Source organism: Phaenicophaeus curvirostris, chromosome 3, assembly GCF_032191515.1.
Source record: "Phaenicophaeus curvirostris isolate KB17595 chromosome 3, BPBGC_Pcur_1.0, whole genome shotgun sequence".
NCBI classification, from domain to species: Eukaryota; Metazoa; Chordata; class Aves; order Cuculiformes; family Cuculidae; genus Phaenicophaeus; species Phaenicophaeus curvirostris.
Window position 1 is genome coordinate 7,265,682 of NC_091394.1, and position 21,131 is coordinate 7,286,812.

Here is a 21,131-nt window from a genome sequence, read left to right on the forward strand (position 1 = left end):
AAGTGCACTGTTATCCATTTTTTTCATCCAGTTGGTATTACGTAATTCTACTTTTTTTAATCAATACGATGCTTCAAAATAATAGATGATTGGAGTCAATAAGTCTGTTTCTCTGTAAGCACTTAAGCCTCCAGGAGACTGGATTTTGACAGGCTGAGAGAGTTGTGTGATTCCATGATTCTATTCTATCATTTTAACACCTCTCAGTGTGGCTGCCCTAGAACAACCTCCCATAACGTGCTTGCAAAGAAAAGCAGGTGAGGCGTGCGATTCTTTGTAAAATTTTTATTCTGTTTCACTTACAAAAAAATTGACAAGCTTTGTTCCAACATCTTCCATTCAAAACTAAATAGAAGGAAACGCTTTACAATAAATGCCGTTTGACCTCTTTAATACACCGTGTTCACAGGGCCAGCTCCCTGGGGATGAGACGCAAGGTAGATGTTGAAACAGTAGTGGAGGTCTGTCAGCCACTGCTCTTGGACTTCACCGCTCTTCAGTGTCTAGAAAGAAGGGGGGAAAAAGGTAAAGCTCAGTTTCACCCACTGCATTTGCAAAGCTTTTCTTTGTTTTCAGTCAGGTGCACTGCGAAAAGTACAAGATGGCCTTGTTCACCCGCACACAGTGACCTCTTTCTTCTCGTTTATACATTTCAACATGGTATGTTTGTTAAAGCCGAAATAATAAAGTGTTACTACTGGGTGCACCAAGTCGGCGTCACATTATGAAGTGTGTGATTTCTAGCAGATGCAACTTCCTCACTCTTAATTACAGTGGCTCGCTTACTTTCCAGTTCTGCCATTTATAGTTAATTAAAATGCAAATTAGCATGGTTCTTCTACAGCAGGAGAGCTCAATGCCCCAGTCTAAAGGAGACCCGCTACCCACAAACCAGTAAAGCTCCTCATTCTCTGTGAGAGAACGTGTGTGAGACGCTCTCCGACATCTGCTTTCGCCACCACTGAGGTGGTTTCTGATAAGAGACCTTTTAAAAGCTACTACTGGATACGCGCGGCTTATTCAAACCTGTGGCAGAGAAACTCTGCACTCAAAACTAGTAAGAGCTTCGTGTGAAGGCAGCTTAAGATTTTCTTTTCTACAGAGAGAAGCAGCTCCAATAGTCTCTAACCCACAGGAAGGCAGATGTGTGAGCAGAAGGGCCAGGTTTTGCAGTATTTGAAAAATATTTGTATTTTGCATCTTACATACTTCACAGAATCACAGGACAGTTTGGGTTGGAAAGAACCTTAAAGATCACCCAGTTCCAACCCCCCTGCCCTGGGCAGGGACACCTCCTGCTGGACCAGGTTGCTCAGAGCCCCATCCAGCCTGGCCTTGGGCACCTCCAGGGATGGGGCAGCCACAGCTTCTCTGGGCAACCTGGGCCAGGGCCTCACCAGCCTCACAGGAGAAAACTCCTTCCTAACATCTAACCTAAATCTCCCCTCTTTCAGATTAAAAGTGTTCCTCCTTGTCCTATCCCTGCACTCCCTGATAAAGGGCCCCTCCCCAGCTTTCCTGTAGGCCCTTTCAAGCACTGGAAGGCTGCTGTAAGGTCTCCCTGGAGCCTTTCCTTCTCTAGACTGAACAACCCCAACTCCCTCAGCCTGTCCTCATACGGGAGGCACTCCAGCTCTCAGATCATCTTCACGTCCCTCCTCTGGGCTCACTCTAACAGATCCACACTCTTCCTGTGCTGAGGAATATTTAATATAATATTTAATTGAGTTTGACTTAATAACATCTTCATAGACCTGTACAGCCCTGCTCCAATAAACAGAAAGTTTCCTATCTGGGGCCAGCTCTCCCTCAGTCGGGCTGTGCAGGTGTGATCTGCTCCCAGTGCTTTGTTAGGAAGCCAACTGCTGTCCAGAGACAAATAAACAGCTACGGAGACAACTAAAACAATCACAGCTTGTGTTTTGCTGAACACCTTTGTGTTTGAAATCATTTTTGCGCCTTGGACACCCTCGTAACCTGTCAGAGCCACCGAGAAGTTTCATACCATGATGTCCTTGATGATCTGCTGCACCAGAAACTCGTTTGTGATCATATGGCTCCGGAGCTGCCCGTGCTGCATCAGCAAGCGAAGCAGCTGAGCCACCACAGGCAGCTCTTCCCGGCAGATGCGGCTCACTTGCAGGCTCTGCAGCATCAGTCTCAGTAACCGCGGCAGGAGTGCTAACGCCGAAATACACGATCCCCACAGCAAATCCCTAAGGGGAGAGGAGAGCAAAAATTTCAGTGATCAAGGACGTATTTCAATTATGCTTCTGTGAACAAACCTCACAGCAGCACAAGGAAAGGGGCCTCTGAATGCCAGCCTGCCAACTGCCTCCACCAGAATTGCTGCCCAAGTAGCAAATTTGTACCAGAAATTTCTAAACTTTGAAACATTCTAAAATTATGTACAGACTGGAAACTAGTTAAGGTCTTGCCTCAGAGCTACAAATGTTGCTGATGCTCTTACAGGGTGTAATTGCTGCTCCATGCCGCTGGGAAGCATTTGTACTTGTTCAGGTACACCTGAAACTATTTAAGACTCATAAGAACCTAACCAATGGAACCAGTTTTTTAATACGCAAGTCATTAAATGCAGTAAGTGAAGGAGGACATCTTAAATTTTAAGTGAGCTTTGAACAATTTTTCTGAATGAGGAACAGAGGAAAAACCTGAAGTTTAAACTGTTTAAAGACATTTCCGTTACACACGTAAATTTAAATCTTGTATCTGTAGCTTTTGGGATTTAATCAAGCGGATCTGCAGGCTATAAAATGATGCCTGAGAAGTTTTCTTAAGGCTGAAACATCAACTCAGTTAAGAGTACAAGCTCATAAGGATAAATCCTTTCCATGTTGCTTTTCAATCTATCCAATGAAACTAAGGGCTAAAGCTAAAGATTAAGATATAAATATCCACCTTTCTAAAGTCAGGATGGTTCTGACGTCTAACTAGAACAACTGAATTAAAACCTTTGAGATGGAACCTTCTGCGGGTATTATTTCAAATAATTCCAGCTAACTTTGCAGCTGTTTTTCTTAAATCCAGGTACTGTTCCGAAGCAAGCAAAAGACAGCAAAATAAACTGGGGCTGTTTCCTTTTTACATCTCTAAATATTTGTGGATACAAAGGCAGAGACAACATGGTGAGAAAAGTAGCATTACCTTTTCTGTAAATGTTCTGCATCTTCTTTGTCTAAAGTCAGCAGGAAATACAGAAGGCTGTAACAACAGGAGGCTAAGAACTTGTGCAGATTTTCACTTAAGATGCAAGCTTGATCCAAGAGCTTATTTATGGCACATAGAACAGATCCAGCTGTGCTATCGGGTATGACAACCAATCCAACCTGCATGGAAACAAACAAAAAAAATAAACAACCCAAGTTCCTCACTTGATATATATATTTTTTTTCCTGGTATACAAGTAGGTCCAGAGCTGAATGAATCTCTTTCACATCATGACATACGAGGTTTGACACAATAAATGAGACTAACCCTATAGGTCAAGAACCAAGACTGGGAGGGGATAGACAGAGAGACAATTATAGAACATGTTCTAACCTGTCACAAGGCTCAACACAATCGCTTCACTCAGTACAAGCGGATACATGTTCAAATACAGACGTTTTCTTACCCTCAATTGGAAAACGTCTGTGTGCCAGCCCAAAACAAGTTGTGAAGCAGTTTTCAGCTTGCAACATCATCCCTGTAGTTGAGCGCCCACCCCATTTGACAGACCTGGCTCCCTGTGATTCCCACCTCTTCCCAAAGATCAAGCTGGTGCTCCAAGGCACCCAGTCTTTGTTGGTAGAAGATGTGAAAGCAAAAACAACAGAGATGCTTGACAGCCTTCGAGAAAATGACCTGCAGATTTGCTTTGAATGTTGGCAGCATCGTACGCGGAAGGAAACTATTTTGAAGATGGTATTAGCTCATTTTCTTAATTTATTAAATAAAAAGAGTTATAGGCACAGTCTTAAGAATTTTTTGTGTCGGACCTCGTATATTACTTCATTTCTGTTCAAGTTCTACATACTACTGATTTTTTCAAACCTGTTTTCCTAAGAAACTGCCACCCATACAAAGTGAAGGTTAAACCAGCATCTTCATTCCATCCCCTGTAAATAAACACTTCTCAAACATATGTAAAAACCCCACTGCTTTAAGCCTTGCTCTGAAAGACGGTACAAGCACAAACAGAATCTTCTGGACAGAACAGGTCTTTCCTTTTAAGCATTTATCATGGGACAGCACAGCCCTTCCGTGCCTAGAAACAGCAGTGAGCAGTCACTGCGGGAGAAGGAAACACGGATTTACTCTCCAGAAAGAAAACTCCTACTGGATCTTCATCAGAGTGAGTCTCCTTAGAAATCCAACGGGAATGAAGCATTGTGAGCAGTGCTGAACTAAAGCTAATGAAACATGCGGTGGGCCCATAGCTGGGGCGATACTCTTCTGTTGTTAAAATGAGAACGTCATCTTGAGTATGGATTTTATACACATGATAAATAAAATAATTTATTAAAAATTGTCTTTCGGGGTAGAGGCAGTGAATTAGAAATCAGCTGAAATGGTGAAGTGCTCTTGAGTAACTATCCTTGATTTTTGTCTAAAAAGCCGTAAAAAAATTCATGCATTGCTAATGTGGCACGATTTCTCTTAAAAAGAAAATAATTTAAGGAGTTTTGTAATAGAATCACTTGCTTAACAAGGTCAGCTGTTTCTTTTAGAAACGTTTAGAAAAAGATCCACAAAGAAGTAAAAGCTGCAGAAATGTGGGATGGATTTCACTGGCACGATGACTCAGGAGAGGTACAAGACAAAAGACCAATGATGGGTTCAAGCTTTTAAATACTTCCAGTATAAGACGCTAAGTATATTTCATGGTCATGGGTTTGAGGGTTAATGAAACTGCAAAATCTATCACAAGGAAGTTAACTCTAGAAAAGAAAATGGTACTTACCAGATATTTACAGATGCCAGTCTGCAGAATGTCAAAACACTGACTTTGACAAGGGATAGTGGACAAGCTGTGACAGATCATCTGTTTAAATAAAACAGAGTTATATTTGAGCATTCGAAATGCGACCAGCAGCTGTACAGGCATATTTTGTTGACAGATCTAAATACAAAGCACCTGTGGGAACACAGCAGCTTTGTCTCAAGGTATCGGTACCTTACAGTGCGTAAGAATAACATTGCCAATATAAACTGTTTAGTGTTTAAAGAGGTGACAGCCTGCACCATTAGTGGTTTTGGTAATGGCTTTCTTCATTTTACCAGCGTGATAGAAGTAGAAGACCAAAACTATTCTATACCCACCTACAGCACCACACCAAGCCTCCACCTGCCTTTCCTCAGCTAAAGGATTTCAGCAAATAACTTCACAAATAACTTCATCAAGCATGACACAGAGGAATCACAGTGAAACAGGACAGAAAATTAACACAACAAAGAAGAAAAAGTTCCATTTCCAGCTTAGTTTCCTGTATACCACCAAAAAGCACGTCACATGAACAGTTTGGGTTGGAAGGGACCTTAAAGATCATCGAGTTGCAGCCCCTCTACCATGGGCAGGGAGACCTCCCACTGGGTCAGGCTGCTCAAAGCCTCATCCAACCTGACTTTTGATCCAACCTGGCATCACTGCCAGGGATGAGGCTTCCAGGACTTCTCTGGGCAACCTGTTCCAGTGCCTCACCACCCTCACAGGAAAGAATTCCTTCCTAATATCTAATCTAAACCCCTGACCTTTCAACTTAAAACCATTACCCCTCATCCACGATGATTGTAATACCACAAAGGGAAATCTTGTTTTATGAGCTGCCAAAAACTTTCTCGTGCTTATATCATCAGGAGCTAACAAACTGTGTAGGCACCCAGACGAGTGATAGAAAGAGGGGTTTTTATAAAGGAAAAAAAAAAAAGAGTGAACTTCAGACTCAGATCTTAATTTTTTAGTAAAAAAACCCCAAATGGGTGAGAATGACTAGGGGCTGGGGAGGGGAAGAGTTGACCAAGACCCCATGAAACACTATATGGCTTCTGGATAGGACAAAGAAACCAGAGCTCTAGAAGTGCTAGTAAGCTATCCTACAATAATCAGCAGAAGTATTCCTCTTTTCCTTCCCTCCTCTTTCAATAACTTGCAAACTAGTCAGAGAGCTTGGATGACCTCCCTCTGCTTACATTCACTGCACTGTCCCACCAGTGCAAACTAAAGCCTTTAAAAAGCAACACACACAGCAGGAGGGAGTTATAAGACCGTGAGGAATCGCAACGTCCTGCTAAGGACAAGGAAGATGGAAGAACCACTACATAAGGACTGAAATCTTCTGTTTGTGCTTACAGGAATCAGAAAGAGAACAGCAAGATCAGACATTTGAGGGAGGGAAGGATTTAAGTGCTCAGGTTTTACAAGTATCTCGACTAAGCAAAACAATTCCTCTAAGATATCTTGCTGATTGAAGGATCTACTTGAAGGAATGTAACACCCCCAGGCTGTCAGGACACTGCTCATGTTAATCAGTATTACAGGTGTAATTGTGCAAGTATTTTGTTTGCCTAGTAAAACTATTTAAAAAACAATTCTATAGATCCACTTGCGCTGAATACCTTTATTTTTGATATTATGTATTTATTTAATAAATAAATAACATTACTAAAACTCCGCACTCCACCCTAGGTACAATACTGCTTCTGCACACTGCAATTTGAAAGTGATAAAATATGAAGTACTCTGGAACAGTCCCAAGAAATGCACTCGAAACATTTGCGTACTAGCAGTGTCAAGAAATAAAGACAAGCTGAGACAGAGGTTGCTACTGGGGATTGTCAAGTCACGGACAAACTCAGATGCCCATTTGACTTAGTATTTTAATGAGTAAAACTTCCACAAAAGGTAAAGCTACACTGATGAAACTGTCGGCTGACAGCTCAAAGTTGAGAAATGCTGCTATGACAGGAGGACTGGACTAACCTATAGAAAAGATCATATGGGTTTGATGAATAGCAGATACAGAAAAAAATTCAGTGCAAAAGAAGTGGCGGGTCATGCGCTCGGAGACTCATAAAGACTTCTGCATGCAGCTAGGAGTTCCAGCAGCTGGAAATGAGGAGAAAATTCTGTGCCTAACAACTGACTTACAAGGTGGTGGTGACACAACCATGAAATGGGCAAATGTCACTCTAGGATGGAAAAATAAAAGACAATCACAATAAGGTGATCAGACAGAGTACAGATTATCTGTTTGATACGACTCCGTAAGACCTTACATAGACCATTTCTGCCACGCTGTGCAAAACAGGAGTCAATCATTTTCAAGGAAGGTGAAGTCAAACGGAACAAACATAGAAAAACTGCTCAGAGAACAGAGATCTCAATCTTACAGGTGTCCCCAGAAAGAACTTAACCCGCCAAGGCTGGCAAAACTACCGGAGAAGGGTTATCATTGTCCCTTACAAATACAACAATAAAGTGAAAACTGTTGCAGCAAAACAAATATAACCAAGCCACAATAACAATTATCATAACGGTTGGACTCGGTGATCCGGTGGGTCTCTTCCAACCTGGTTATTCTGTGATTCTGTGATTCTGTGACAGCTGGCTGGGAATGCAGAAAGAGATGGAAATTAGGGAGGATGATTATGAAAGGGAAAATGCAAGAGATATTTATTGCCCATAAGACAGGCCCACCAGCCCACCAAGGTTCTCCCTAAGACTGACAAGTTGCAGGAGCATTTTGTAACAGGTACAAGGCACCAACACAAAGACTCTCCCAGGACGGGCATGGAAAATGGGCATCAAACCCCTGAAGAGCAGCGTACTTTCTTAAAAGGCTTGTGCTAAACTGCATTGGCAAGTTAGCTTTTCAACCTTTTAAATCTTTCTGACCCTCCAAATAGCACAATCATTCCCTACATCCAGTTTTATTTTCCTACAATTAAGTGGGAGTGGCAATCCTTTTCAATTCCATAAATTAAATCCTGCTTGAAACGGCTTTCATAACAAATGCCCGTTATAAAAAGTGAAACTAAAACGTTATTAGACATGGAAATGAAAAGCAAAGAAAACTTAATTATCACATGAAAATTAGTATTTTTCCTGACAATTTATTTTCCTTAGGCAAGGGGTTGCACGATGTTTAATTTCCATAATAAAATGTCACAGTTGATTCAGTATTTTACATTTGATTAGCATTTATCACATTGTTGGCGCATTTACACATTGGTTACGGACTAAAGCCAGAGTAGCTTTGTTTCAGAATTTTACCCAACTGAAGGGACAGAAAACGAGCATTTCCGATTGGGGGTGGGTGGGATATACCTTTTTGAGACAAGTATTTTTTAGCAGGTTTGGTTTTAGAGGTTGTGATTTCCTTTTGTTTGAATAGCCACTTGAATAAATTAAGCCAAAGAAAAGCATTCTCTTAAAATGAAGATTAAAAGCTAGCAACATACAACCAGTACTCCAGGCTCCATAATCCATTCACAGTTTTTCAAACCAAACCTTATTGATCGGACAAGCCCAGCTACCAATCATACTAACGAGCCACACAGCTACAATGGCAGGTTCCCTACTAGTGCTCAAGGAATCATTACCACGCAGGTCCCCTTGTCTGTTATATTGAAGGCATAATCCAACCGTGGCCAGCTGAGGCTGGGAAGGCAGCCCAGGAACACTCAGGAAATCCTGAGACCGTAGAGCAGACTGCAAACATACCTGGAAGGTAGCTGGCTGCCTGCAAACCAAGCCTTCAGCCAAAACGGATACTAAAGACACTGCTTGCAGTAAAGGAACATCTGGCCCATTGGCTCAGAAAGCCAGCTTTGCTCTGTTTACTTGTACCCATGCTGTTAGCTGGATCTCAAAAGATGAATCCAGTTGCATGCTATTTTCCTCTAGTCTTCAACTGTATGAATTAAAAGCATTTTTCTGCTGACAGGCAACCTAACTGACTCTCAATCCAATCTGAAACAGGTTTTCCATAGCTCTAACATGCAGAGGAATCCAGCAGTTTAATGTTGCTTGTCTGTAAGATGCTGTCCACTCCCCAAAATGCAGAGTTGGTAGGACTCGAGGAAGCCCAGTGTCAACCTGAGCCCTCACAGCAACAGGAACACGCACAAATCGTGAAATGAGAGTGGTGTTTTGTTTAACTGTTCTCACTCCCCAAATCACTTAATGCTTCCCACAACGTGATATTCCTGACTCACAAAGCCTCAAGGGAAACATTTCATCAGGAAAGTCTCCAGGGGAAATCTGCATATAATTTCAAGCTTAATCATGCTGTGAAGTACTGTCTTTCAATGAAAATACTCACCTTCCTCTGAAGACACGCATGAGCGTGAGCACAGAAAGAGACCAAGCAAGCGGATAAAATAATGGATCAATTATTTTAGCGAGCCACTCTGTGGAGTCAGACTAAAGACAGTTCAGACTCCAGGAGAAGTGATTTTATCAAAAAAGAAAGTTGGCACACGCCAGACAGTATATCCTAACGTGAACTTGAAAATATATTTTTCAATTCACATCGACATCCACCTCAAACATTGGTAACTAAAATGTAACAGGCTGTTCTGCAGTCAATTCCCAAGCCCTTGTGAAATGACTGTTTCGAGCGGGACTCTATCCAGTATAACATGTTACTGCAGAGCGTAGAAAACAAGAAGTTTTCAGGTGATGGGGCAGGCAATGAAGCTTGTCGTCTGAAGCTTGGCTAGCTTCCCCCGAAGCACCCTAGCTTATCAGACTGTGGACTCCCTTGACAGGTGCTGCTTCTCTTTCTGAAATAAACTGATTTGACAGGGCAATATTAACAGTGCCCTGAGTTGTTGAGAAAGCTACGTACAACAAGAGATCTTTGTTCATCTGCCTTGGCTACGCTCACAGGGGCGGATGTGAAGGGTATTCCTGATTCAGTGACTCCAGAAAAAAAGATAGAACAACATAAAAAAAAACCCCACACAATCACAACAAAACAAAACCTAGGTTAAAAAAAGAAAAAGTCAAGAAGAAGGAACGGAATCTGTAAGAAAACATCACGTAGGTGGGCAACAAGGGGAAAAAAAGTACTGTGGTGCTAATTTTACATTCAGGGTAGCAAAAAAAGAAATACAAAAACTTGGTTAAGCATTCCAAGTACTTAAGAACATACACTGTCCCCCGCATCTTGACAGAGTACATATTTTGAAAGACTCAGAAGGATTATGAAATGCAATTCATGTCCAATTGCTGGCTCAGAAACAGGATAACTGCAGCATACAGACTCATCTTGCACCTGTTGAACTGTGGCAATTTACCTGTCTGCCGACTCCTTGGCTGTGGTAGCTGATGCTAAACCTGGATTAAGAGTCAACTAATCCAAGTGAAGCTATCTTTACCTGCCAGTGGACACAAAAACACGAGTGGCAATCACCACTGCTCACCTCCTGTGCAACAATTTGATCATGTGTTTAAATCTAGGCACCAGCAAGACCTTGTGCCAGCAGGCAGAGAACTAGGGGCTAGAGACAATCTTACTGCCTAAGTGACAGACGTTTCTGAAAGCATTATTCTTTTGTCAGCAAACCCAGATTTTATGCTCAAGAGCTAATGTGCTATCCCTTAGTTTGGGGCAGGTGAATCTGGAGACTTGTACATGATGTACAAGTGTCCAAATTCACCTGCCCCAAACTAAGAGACTTGAAAACACAGAAAACCATATACTCAAGAAGCTAGCTCTTGACCCACAAAGCCTGTCTTTTTGAGAATATTTACTTCAGGTACTGCAAACTAGGATGTGAACGTACAGGATAACACACAGTAAGTGTGGAGATGTTAATTCACATCAGTTACATCAGGAAGGTGTGAGCTCCCAGCCGCGAGATGGTGCAAGACATGCTGGAAGCATACGGTGCAGGTACAATGCAGCACTGGCCCGCAGATCCAATTAGGATTTTTTTGAGTTTTTTTGTGCTTGGGTTTTATTTGGGTTTTTTACAGTGGTTTTTAGGGGGTTGGGGGTTTTTTTTTCTGCTGTTTTGGTTTTGTGGTAGTGTTTTTTTTTTCTTTTAAGTCTTTTGTCTTAAGAAAATTATTATGGAAGAGAGCTTTGAAAAAGAGCTTTATTGATTTTAGGAGGCATTACTTTCAGGTATATAGTTTCTCTTTTGTCTCTTTAGAATTTGCAGTACTTTTCAAGAAAAAAAACCACATTATTTTAAGTTCTAAACATTAAGCTTGGCTATGATGTTGTTTCACAAAACACCAACAGGCTAACATAGCACTTTTTGATCCTTGTTAAAGGGGTAAAAGTTATAGCATATTTCTACTTCAGAAGGGATACCATTTACCCTCAGCTCAGCTGCTTTTTCTCCCCAGTGTAAATCTAAGCTGGAAATCTCAGTAACAATGACAAGTTGAAATCTTACAGGAACTTCAACTCAAAATCTACATTTTAAAATTTTAGTGAGTTTTTTGAAGTGTTAGTCTTTGCTTGAAGTTAAGCTACAGCGCTGCAACACCACCTTTTACTTCTCAAGACATACATCCTTGCAGGACTTTTAATTTACAGGCATTGACTTGCCTTCTATATTGATTTGTTGTTAATTTTTCATAGCATATCAGTGGAAATACAGCAATCCCAACTCTATTTCACTTGTAAGATCTCTTCAGTTTTGACACACGTTAGTACATTACATTACACACGTTCCAAGATTTTAATTTAAGATGCTTTTAAAAGCAGCTGACCTTCCCTAGTGTTTGCTCTCACACATTTTAAATGTTTTGTTGTGTATTTTATTTCAAGTCAGCTATGTGCTCGACATAACTCTAGAACCTCGACTTAAGAGCAGAACCTTCAAATTATCATTTTCTTTCCCCCTCCAAAACGTTCAAGTGTCACAAACATGAAATATTACAACAGAAATTATCATGTATACATTGTTACCTCGTTAAACTGTTCATTCCTGTTGGCACTATTTCATTTGATACTGGCAGAGAAATTCAATTACTGGGAGTGAACAATATTACAGACAAACACTATAGGCACAGTTAAAATGAGCAAAGACTGAAGCCTGTTCCCTAAGGCTGCAACCATCCATTCTGGAGCCCCATCTATTTCTGCTACAGGGGGATGACTTTAAATAATTGGCTTTAATAAGGCAGAAGTCATTTTAAGTAGAAGTTGCCCCAGAAAAGGATCCAAGGTTTCCACATTTAACATATCTTTTAGACAAAATATGAAGATTAACCTTTAAAGCTATGCAAAGTAGCATTTAAAGGGACACTTTTCTTAAGCACTGCTCCTTGAGTGAAAAATCACCATTATCTAAACAATTCCACAAAAAAATAACATGGCTTCAGATTTTCACTATACCAACTACCACTCTCTAGATAAAAATATTTACAAACAGTATCCATTTCAAAGCAGGTTTTGTTATAAACCACTTAAAAGTATTAATCTCTATAAGAAGTGCATTTGTTTGGCCTTTTCATCAACTACGATTAGCCACATACTATCTAGTGCACTGGTTTTATTATCACCTCAGAAGTCCAAACTGCCATTTGAGAGTGCCTCAAGTTATTCTCTTCCTTCACGGAACTTGCTCTTTCTCCAGAGGCACGTCTTTTCTTCTTCCATGTTGAATACATTGAATTCCCTTTTACCGTTGCTCAATGTTAGGGCATGACCATTTACTTCCTTAGCCAGCAAGGGAAAGTATGAAAGGTCCAGCATTCAGAAGCTGTGCCACTCCACTCAATTCCACCAAAAGTGTGACTAACTCAAGCTTGGTAACATTGCTGTAACATTTCATTGAATCATAGAATCACCAGGTTGGAAAAGACCCACCGGATCATGGAGTCCAACCATTCCTATTTCTTTATTTAAATTATTATTTGTCACACGTAAAAAATACTTGAGTTCCGAAATTGTGCCACTAAAAGGGAACTGGAGTTTGGATAAGTCACAAAAGAGGCCCATGATATAAAAGCCTTCTTTCACAGACACATCGCTGCGTACCATGACACACACCTGGCCCCAGGACCTTGTGCTTTAGGAACTCCCTGCCTGACCTAGAGAACAAGGCATGAAGTCGCACATTATGAAGAGGTATCTCTCATTGATACTTTTGTTTGCTGATTGAAAACCTGAAAATTGTTGATTGTTGGATGCTTCCCCCCCAGCAAAAGAGTTACAGTTTTCTACAGAACACAGAAATTTCAATGGGAAGTTGGCTAAGTTTCTAATCAGAACCATAGAATGGTTGAGGTTGGAAGGGACCCAACCCCATCTCATTCCAACTCCCCTGCCATGGGCAGGGATACCTCACTCTAGATCAGGTTGTTTAAGGCCCCATGCAACCTGGCCTTGAATACCTCCAAGGAAGGGGCTTCCATGACTTCTCTGGGCAACCTGTTAGTTTAGAGAAATTTTTTTCAAACAGCTCTAGTGCAGAGACATCTCTCCTACTGCAGAAGCATCTCTAAGTGACATCAGACGATTTCTGCATCTAAAGTAAGTGAAATTTGAAAGACATTCAGCTTCTCAACTGCATCACCAACACCGTGAACTATGTCTACCTAGAAGAAAGTGGCCTGCAACACTCTCCCTCAAGCTGTCATAACCCACTGCCTTTCAAGACATCCTAGAAGATCTTCATAACGTGCTGGGAGTTTTCTTCTTCCCAAAGGCTGCAGCTCTAGGTTTTAGGGGCTTTAGTTGGCATATGCTTTATTTTCTTTTGAAAGCAGAGTAGCTTGTTTAATACCTGATGGAAATTATTTGCCCTACAAAAAGGATTCCTGTGCAACTTTTGGCAAATCTTGAACTGAAAGGTTTTTCTGCCAAGCCAGGAATTTTCTTTGCTTTTTTTTTTTTTTTAAATGATCCAGCCTCCAAACACCGAAGTTTTTATGGCCTACAGTCTCCAGAATGTTTCCTTTACAAATTGAACATGAAATAGAATATGGGTCAACTTGGTTGAGGTTGGAGAACAGTACTCAAAAAGGAAAAGAGAAAACCCATAAACTTAATGAACACAGCACTGTATTAGTTATTTAAACAGAGATAAATCAGTCATCTAAAAGCCTAAAATCTGATTTTTTTCAGTGGTAACTTCAGCATAGTTTTGTTTATGTATCACTTCCCATATCTACAACTGCATCCAAAATCAAAACTAGCCAAGTGAAAAATGAATGGAATCCTGCATCTCATAAAAGGAAGTGGTTGTCTTAATACAAATCTTTTCTCTTTGGAAAAATAAAGAGATTTGCAATAAAAAGTTTATCCCAGAGACCATTATTACCAGATCAAAGGCAAGAGGAAAGAATATCCTAATTCTTCTCTAACAGGAAAGCAAGCTACTGAAGAGGTTCCCCTACTTTTCCATCTGCTAATTCCATGGAAAAAAACTTGCAATCCTGTGAGGAACATCCCAAACAGCAGTGCAATACTACAAGTCCTTCTGGCAAGCATTTAATGTGAACAGTTTGACTTCCAGATCATACGTAAGTGCAACAATCTACCAAATTAAAAAAAAAATCTCCCCATACTGGGAATCTCATCATGCTCTATAAACAAAACCAAAGAGATTTGCCAATGGTGAAGGAAAAAGTTCAGTTTTCTGATGAGGAAAAATTTTCAAAGAATGACAGAATCTTTGGAATTGAAAGGGACCGCTCAAGTTCCTCTAGACTGCTCAAACAGGGTCAGCTAGAGCAGGTCACCCAGCACTGTGCCTCTCCCAAGTTCTGAGTAGGTTCATACTATGGGAACACCATAACTTCTCTGAGCTACTTATACCAGTGTTTGACCACCCTCACTGTAAAAAAGTTCTCTTTGTCTTTAGATGGAGCTTTGTGTGTTTTAATTTGTGACCTTTAGTCTTGTCACTGAGTGCTACTGAGAAGATTCTGCCTCCATCCTCTTTGTTCCTTCCTATCAGGTACCTATACAGATTGATAAGATCCTCCCTGAGCCTTCTCTTGTCCAGGCTGAAGAGTCCCAGTTCTCTAAGCATCGCTTCATATGAAAGGTGCTCCAATACATGCACGTCTCTCTCATATTAGGGAGACCCCAAACAGATGTGCTATTGCATGTATGACCTCACCAGCACTGAGTAGAGAAGAAGGATTACTTCTCCCAACCTGCTGGCAATGCTCCTCCTCTTGCAGCCCAGAACACTGTTGGGCATTTTTGCCATGAGGATGCATTACTTGCTCACGGTCAGCTTATTGTGCTAGAACCTCAAGATGCTTCTCGGCAGGGCTGCTTTCCTGCTGGTCAGCCTCCAGAATTTACTGATGCCTGGGGTTATTCCTCTCTGAGTACAGCATCTGACTGATCACCCAGTCCTCTCAGTTCTGTGCTGTCTTCAAATTTGCTCAAGACGCAATAGGTCTTATTGTTCAGGCCATTAATGAAGGTTAGAAAGTATTTGCCCCAGTATCAATTCCTGACTTTCCTTCAACTGGACTTGGCACCACTGATGACAACCACAAGTGTCTGGGCCAATCACTCAGGCAGCTTTCAATCCACCGCTCTATTTACTTATCTAAGCCATTCTTTGTCAACTTGTTGACAAGGATGTTATGGAATACAGCATCAAAAACCTTACCCAAGTCAAGATAAACCAGTCCCACCTCACTCACTAAGCTAGTCACCTTATTGCAGAATGCTAACAGGTTGGTTGCCCTTCATAAATGCTTGTTGACCACTCCCAATCACATACTAGATGGATCTGATATAACACAGTTCACTAGAAATCTTTTCTCCACAATCATGAACATGCTCATGAACATAAGCCTCCAATCTCCTTCTCAAGCTCAGAGCTGTAAGCGGCAGTCTGAAGCTCCCTTTAAGAGTTTACAAAATGAGTTTGCCTAGAAGGTCTCATCACTCTTCACACAGAGATTTTTCATCTGAGGGATTTTTGTTCCTCTTCTCTCTTTCATAACTTAAGTCCCCGGAAAAGACTTCACGCTAACACCTAACTGCAGAAGAAGTGTGATGCTTCACAGGACATCCAAATCCTCTTTCATTTCTAACCAAGGATACGCAGCTCTTTGCTTAATGACTGCCATCCACTCCTGAGAACCTGAGAGAGCAACTTTTATCTTCCCCAAGAAAATGTACTTAAATAAAAGCAAGTCTCAAGTTTCTGAAAATAACAACTCTCCCTGATGGCACCAAAACACCAAAAAGACTGTGGTAGGGAAAATAAATCAAACTTGCAACCAGGAACCAAAGGCACAAGCAAGCTGTCTACAAACTAGTTCACTGTCCTTAAGTGAAAACAACCCTGTTGTGAAGTTTCTCAACCACTGTGACAGATTTGTGGAAGAGAAGCAATAAAAGGAAGACAACATAAGAAGCAGCATTTTCAGAAACAGGTAAAAGTATATATAAATCCTTCACACGTTGTATGGGATTACGCTAACTCTTTGACAAACAAGTAGTCCCTCTGGTGCTTTCACAGAGGAACAGTTCTGTACTGGACAGGGAGCAAAAGCACTCTAGTCTTTCAATATTGGAGAAAGGAATTTTCCGTGAGAAATCGCTTCATTGCTGCCCAGAAGAGACAAAGCGAAACAAATTAGAAAGTTAGCTGCTCCCCAGGCCAACTGACTGAAGGCAGGATATCTAAACGTGTCAGTCATGTTACCACATAACAAGTTTGCTTAAAATACAATTCAATACATAACAGCACGCATGCAATATATGCCTCACGATCATTAGTTTCAGTAGACTATCACTTAAACTTTAAATTAGAAGAGGAAAAATTTACTATACTGCTTTCTTGAACCAAAAAGACTGCCATGAAAACCCAGAATAAATCACACAACTAAAAACTTCTGTTACACTCCTCCTGTATTCATGACAGATTTCCTAAATACTGTCAAATTGGAATGTCGTTAAAACATGATTTCACACCTTAAAGTGGTTTCTGGTGAGCTAAGCAATAAAGAGTTGAGCCAGAATGAAGACTAATGCACCCGTTCTGAATAAAATCCTGTGGCTCAGATCCCTTTAGAATCAACAGCAGAATTAAGCTTTTGGAGCCTACAAGCAGGAACTGAATTCACATGGAAGTTTCTCAACCCAGTAAATTTTGATAAAATAAGCATCAGAAGTTACTCTAAATAATCACCAATTCAACTTAATATTACTTTTAACTTAAAATCTCATTTAATGCAAATGCTTTTTAATTAACAGTAGAATTTATTCTCAAAGAAAGCTTTTTGTAACTAGTATTTTTACATTCAATTTATTTTTGAAAGCCAAAACACATTGCTGGTCTTAATCTTACTACTGTTTAAAAATTTTCCACCAAGGCTTCTACACATGTTTTTCCTTAGTACTGTTTTGCCTCAACATTCACCTTTTAAAGCAGCTTCCTTCAAAATACTATCTGATGGCTGTAGAAAAACATTTGCTGCTTGACAGCTATTATATTTTTCATTCTGTTTTCAACTCAAATCACAACAAGATTTAGGCATCTGTGGAAAAGGGATGGAGAGCACTTGGAGTTTGTATGCTGTCGTTTAGAATTAGTGTTGATGTATTACCTCTGTCACAGCCCAGTGGTGTAAAAACTGGTCCAGATCAGTTAGGTAAAGACGGACAGGTGAAAGCTGTGTCTGGCTAATGTGTGGTTTTCCTCTAATGCCCTGGAGACTAGTCAACTCCTCTCTTGTAAACCCTAGAGAAAAAAGAAGCAGTACAACAATATCACGAAACAAGCCAAGCACTGTTCTACTTCAACAGCATCTTTGACAAAAACTGTCTTTTAAATCATGTCTGCATAACATTTTTTTTGTTAAAAGCTCTTGCTCGGTATTTTAAATTAAATATATCAAAATTCAAATTCTGACTTCTGAAAGAAAACAACAATATTTGAAAAATCAGTGGCATAAGCATTTAAACTACAATGTGGTATTAAATCCTGTGAGGCCAATGCGATGCTGCTATTTTCAATGTATGTATCTGTAAAAAAATAATAAAAAACAAGGGATCATGCAAGATAGTTCTCACCGTGTGTTCTCAATCATTCAGTAACCTCCTAACATAAGCTCAGCATTAAAAAAATAATCATTTGGCTAATTATTTCTAGCCAGCTATTAGTTTTAGTGAAACAGGACTTCTGCCTCAAAACAGTCACTTTGATTTTGCTTTTGTTTTCTCAGTTACCAGTACAGCACTCTCTTCACTGTTTTAGGAAAAAAAAGGTAATTTTGAAAGCAAAGTAGCTGAACATTATGAATGAGCTGATGGGAAAAAAAAATAAAAATATTTTTTTTTAACCACAGGAGAAGTAATGGGAAAGTATTTCTCAGTAATACAATGCCATTTTAACCACTGTAACTTCCCAAAGTTGCATCACTGCAGGATACAACTTTATTTATATCTGAATAAGAATGTAGTAGAGTAATTCTGCTCACATGCTGACCTTGGGCAGCTCACTTCAACGTACTTTGATTACTTTATCCTAGTGGAATGTTTTTAATAGCGTAAGCATATCCACAGGAAATCCCAGAGGCGATCATTTATATTGTTATAAGCCAATAAAAGGCATTTACTTAAATCTAGAAAAAAAAAATCTTGTTTGTCATATGCTAAATTTAGGTTTTCCTCATACTTTCCAAAGAAAGTTGCTAGAGTGAGGAAACAGTATGCAGATAGTCATCCCAAGTGGCAAAGTGTAAAAATAGGATGTCAAAAATCGGGTGAAGATAAAAAAAGTCTTACATGAAAAATACGTAACAAGACTAGAATTACCTTCAGGAAGTATTTACTACACCATTTATTCTAATTTACATCCAGTAATTGACTAATAAAACAAACTTCATTTTGTTAATTCTGAATTATGACATTCACATGGATTACCTATAAGGGTTGAAAACAAGAAGCTGAAATAGTCCACATCATTCACCGAATTATCCTGCACTTGGCACTTCCAGCCTGCAAAGGATGATCTACACAAAACCAATAGCAGATAATTTATTAAAACTCATATAATTAAGAATTCGCAACCCACCTGCACAATACAATCAATTAGCATGACTAAATTGTTAATTTTAGCATTCTTGTTGCTAACTGCTGTTGTCAGAGCGGCATTTTAAATAGCTTCAAAACCAGAACTTGCTCTTTTCAAGACAAGTAATCTTGAACTTTGTACCCTTACATGGGCTTAGGTTGTTAAGTTGATTAAATTACTGAGACAGCAGCTTTTCACAAATAACAGTATAATCTTTAATATAACTATGACAGCCAACAGAGTACATGACATTAGTTTTATTTTCCCTATTTGGTAAAAGTCATTATGTTATAAAGCTGGGCTGTATTTTTCGTCATACCCACTAGTTTTGATCCCACTCTTTACATCACCAACAGAGCACATTTAAAAGCAGTTTCAGCGTTTACGTTACGAGGAGCTAAAGCTACTGAACACAGAATAAATTTAATAAAACTTGCTTTGAGATTCTGAACGAATAAAGGAGCAATATCTAAAGACAGGAGCAAACCTGTTATCAAAGCTAGCCGACACGTCCCTTTTTAGGGGCAATCTGTAAGAAACGGAGCACCAGCCTACTTTTGTTTCTCAAATTAGAAGCCGTACGTGCTTGTGGAAACAGAGAGCAAAGAGCCACTGCTGGCTACCTGACAGCAGCATCTTGCCCGTGCACTGGTGCAGAACCAAGAGGAAGCCAGGAGCTGGGAACATGAACCTCTCAGACATGCTTTCCTCAAAAGGCTGCAGCTCAGAGCTACTTCACATTATGCAAAAATGCATATTATTCAAATTTATTTTTATGCTGCTCTTGGCACTTGCACTGTGGACTGTGGATCTTTGCTGTAAGAGATTGCTGCTTTCTGCTCTTACAATCTTGCGAAATTTCAGAGCGTTTGAACACAATTTGCCAAGGCAAGTATCTGCCTCAAATCACTTTTTTCCTAATTTCTCTCTGCTAACAGCCAAAATGAGTAACAAGATTCTGGTAAGCTTGTTTTTTTTCAGAAATTTTTTACAGCTCCATGTTTGGGGCGCAAAAATGTCAAATTTGGAATACCCTTGTGCCAGGCATCCACAATATTTCAGCATCCACAAAAATGACAGCTAGAATATGCATGTGTCTGGAGCTACTCAGAAAGAAAGAAAAAAGGAATTTCAGAATTTCTTGAAATTAAAGAAAAAAAATCAGGATTTAATCAAGACTGCTATGTAGGTTAATTAATTCTAGGGGAAAAAGAATAAAAAATCACAGCTAGGTGAGAGAGAAAAAAGAAAGGCTTTATTAAATAAAGCTTCCACTTCACGTTGTATCCTTAACGGCAAATCCTTATTTCCAGGCATATTTTAAGTGACCTAGTGACTCTGCGGTCCAGGCAGTTTTGCAATGTTCCTTCTAGCTCCTAGGAGACCTTCAGCCTCTGAGGCCAGGGTCACTGCTTCCTTTACTCACACCATAGTAGTCTCCCAATCTCTTTCCACTTGTAAGGTTGCTAACACTGAGTTCTCCAGAGACAAACTCCTTGGCCGTGGCTAGTAAGTCTTCTCCCAGGAGAAGGAAAACTTTCTTCCCTCCTTCTGAGGAAGTCCCAATCTGATTAGTTTACAGGATCAAAGACATATCACACATTCTCAACTAAACCAGCAAGGGTTCTTGTAATTTATTTCCCCAGAGATTCTACATAAGGTGAATGTTGACACAAGAACTAAATCCACAGACCAGAAGAAAGAATGAAGCCTATTCAGCACTGCGGAAGAAGCTGCCTGAATCCAATGCAGAGGGACCACGAGTCAGACTGGAAGTCACTAATTATACCAAAATAAGCACCGGGGAACATGCAGTGAGATTCAGGAGAACGTAGGACTTAACTGGACACAGAAATGCAAAGTATGATGCAAGCACATAGCAAGATAGTGGGAAGGTAAGAGGCTGGAAGAGGTACATCAGATGGCAAACTGCAACGGGCATGAGGGATATGTGAAAACAAAAAAAATACGTCTTGGGCAGGAAGACAGAAAACATGGAAAGAACTTATGATAAGCCCAAATCAGGACGTAGTCATTTGCATGATAAAAGTTAGTCAGAATCTGGTTTAAAAAAAAATTATATAAAAATATTTTGCCATGCGAGAGTTAGT

At 40.1% G+C, this 21,131-nt stretch overlaps 1 protein-coding gene across 1 annotated transcript in view; it reads right to left on the reverse strand.

The window, feature by feature from the left end:
* Positions 1-270: 270 nt before the first annotated feature.
* TEX10 (testis expressed 10) overlaps positions 271-21,131 on the reverse strand; it is a 59,074-nt gene continuing 38,213 nt past the window's right edge. The window contains exons 10-15 of the mRNA XM_069853322.1: positions 18,870-18,958; positions 17,552-17,685; positions 4,964-5,044; positions 3,166-3,347; positions 2,006-2,216; positions 271-503 (exon numbers count right to left, since the gene is read on the reverse strand). Of these exons, the coding sequence (XP_069709423.1) occupies positions 390-503; positions 2,006-2,216; positions 3,166-3,347; positions 4,964-5,044; positions 17,552-17,685; positions 18,870-18,958 (811 nt within the window). The 3' untranslated portion in view covers positions 271-389. The remainder of the gene's footprint in view (positions 504-2,005; positions 2,217-3,165; positions 3,348-4,963; positions 5,045-17,551; positions 17,686-18,869; positions 18,959-21,131) is intronic.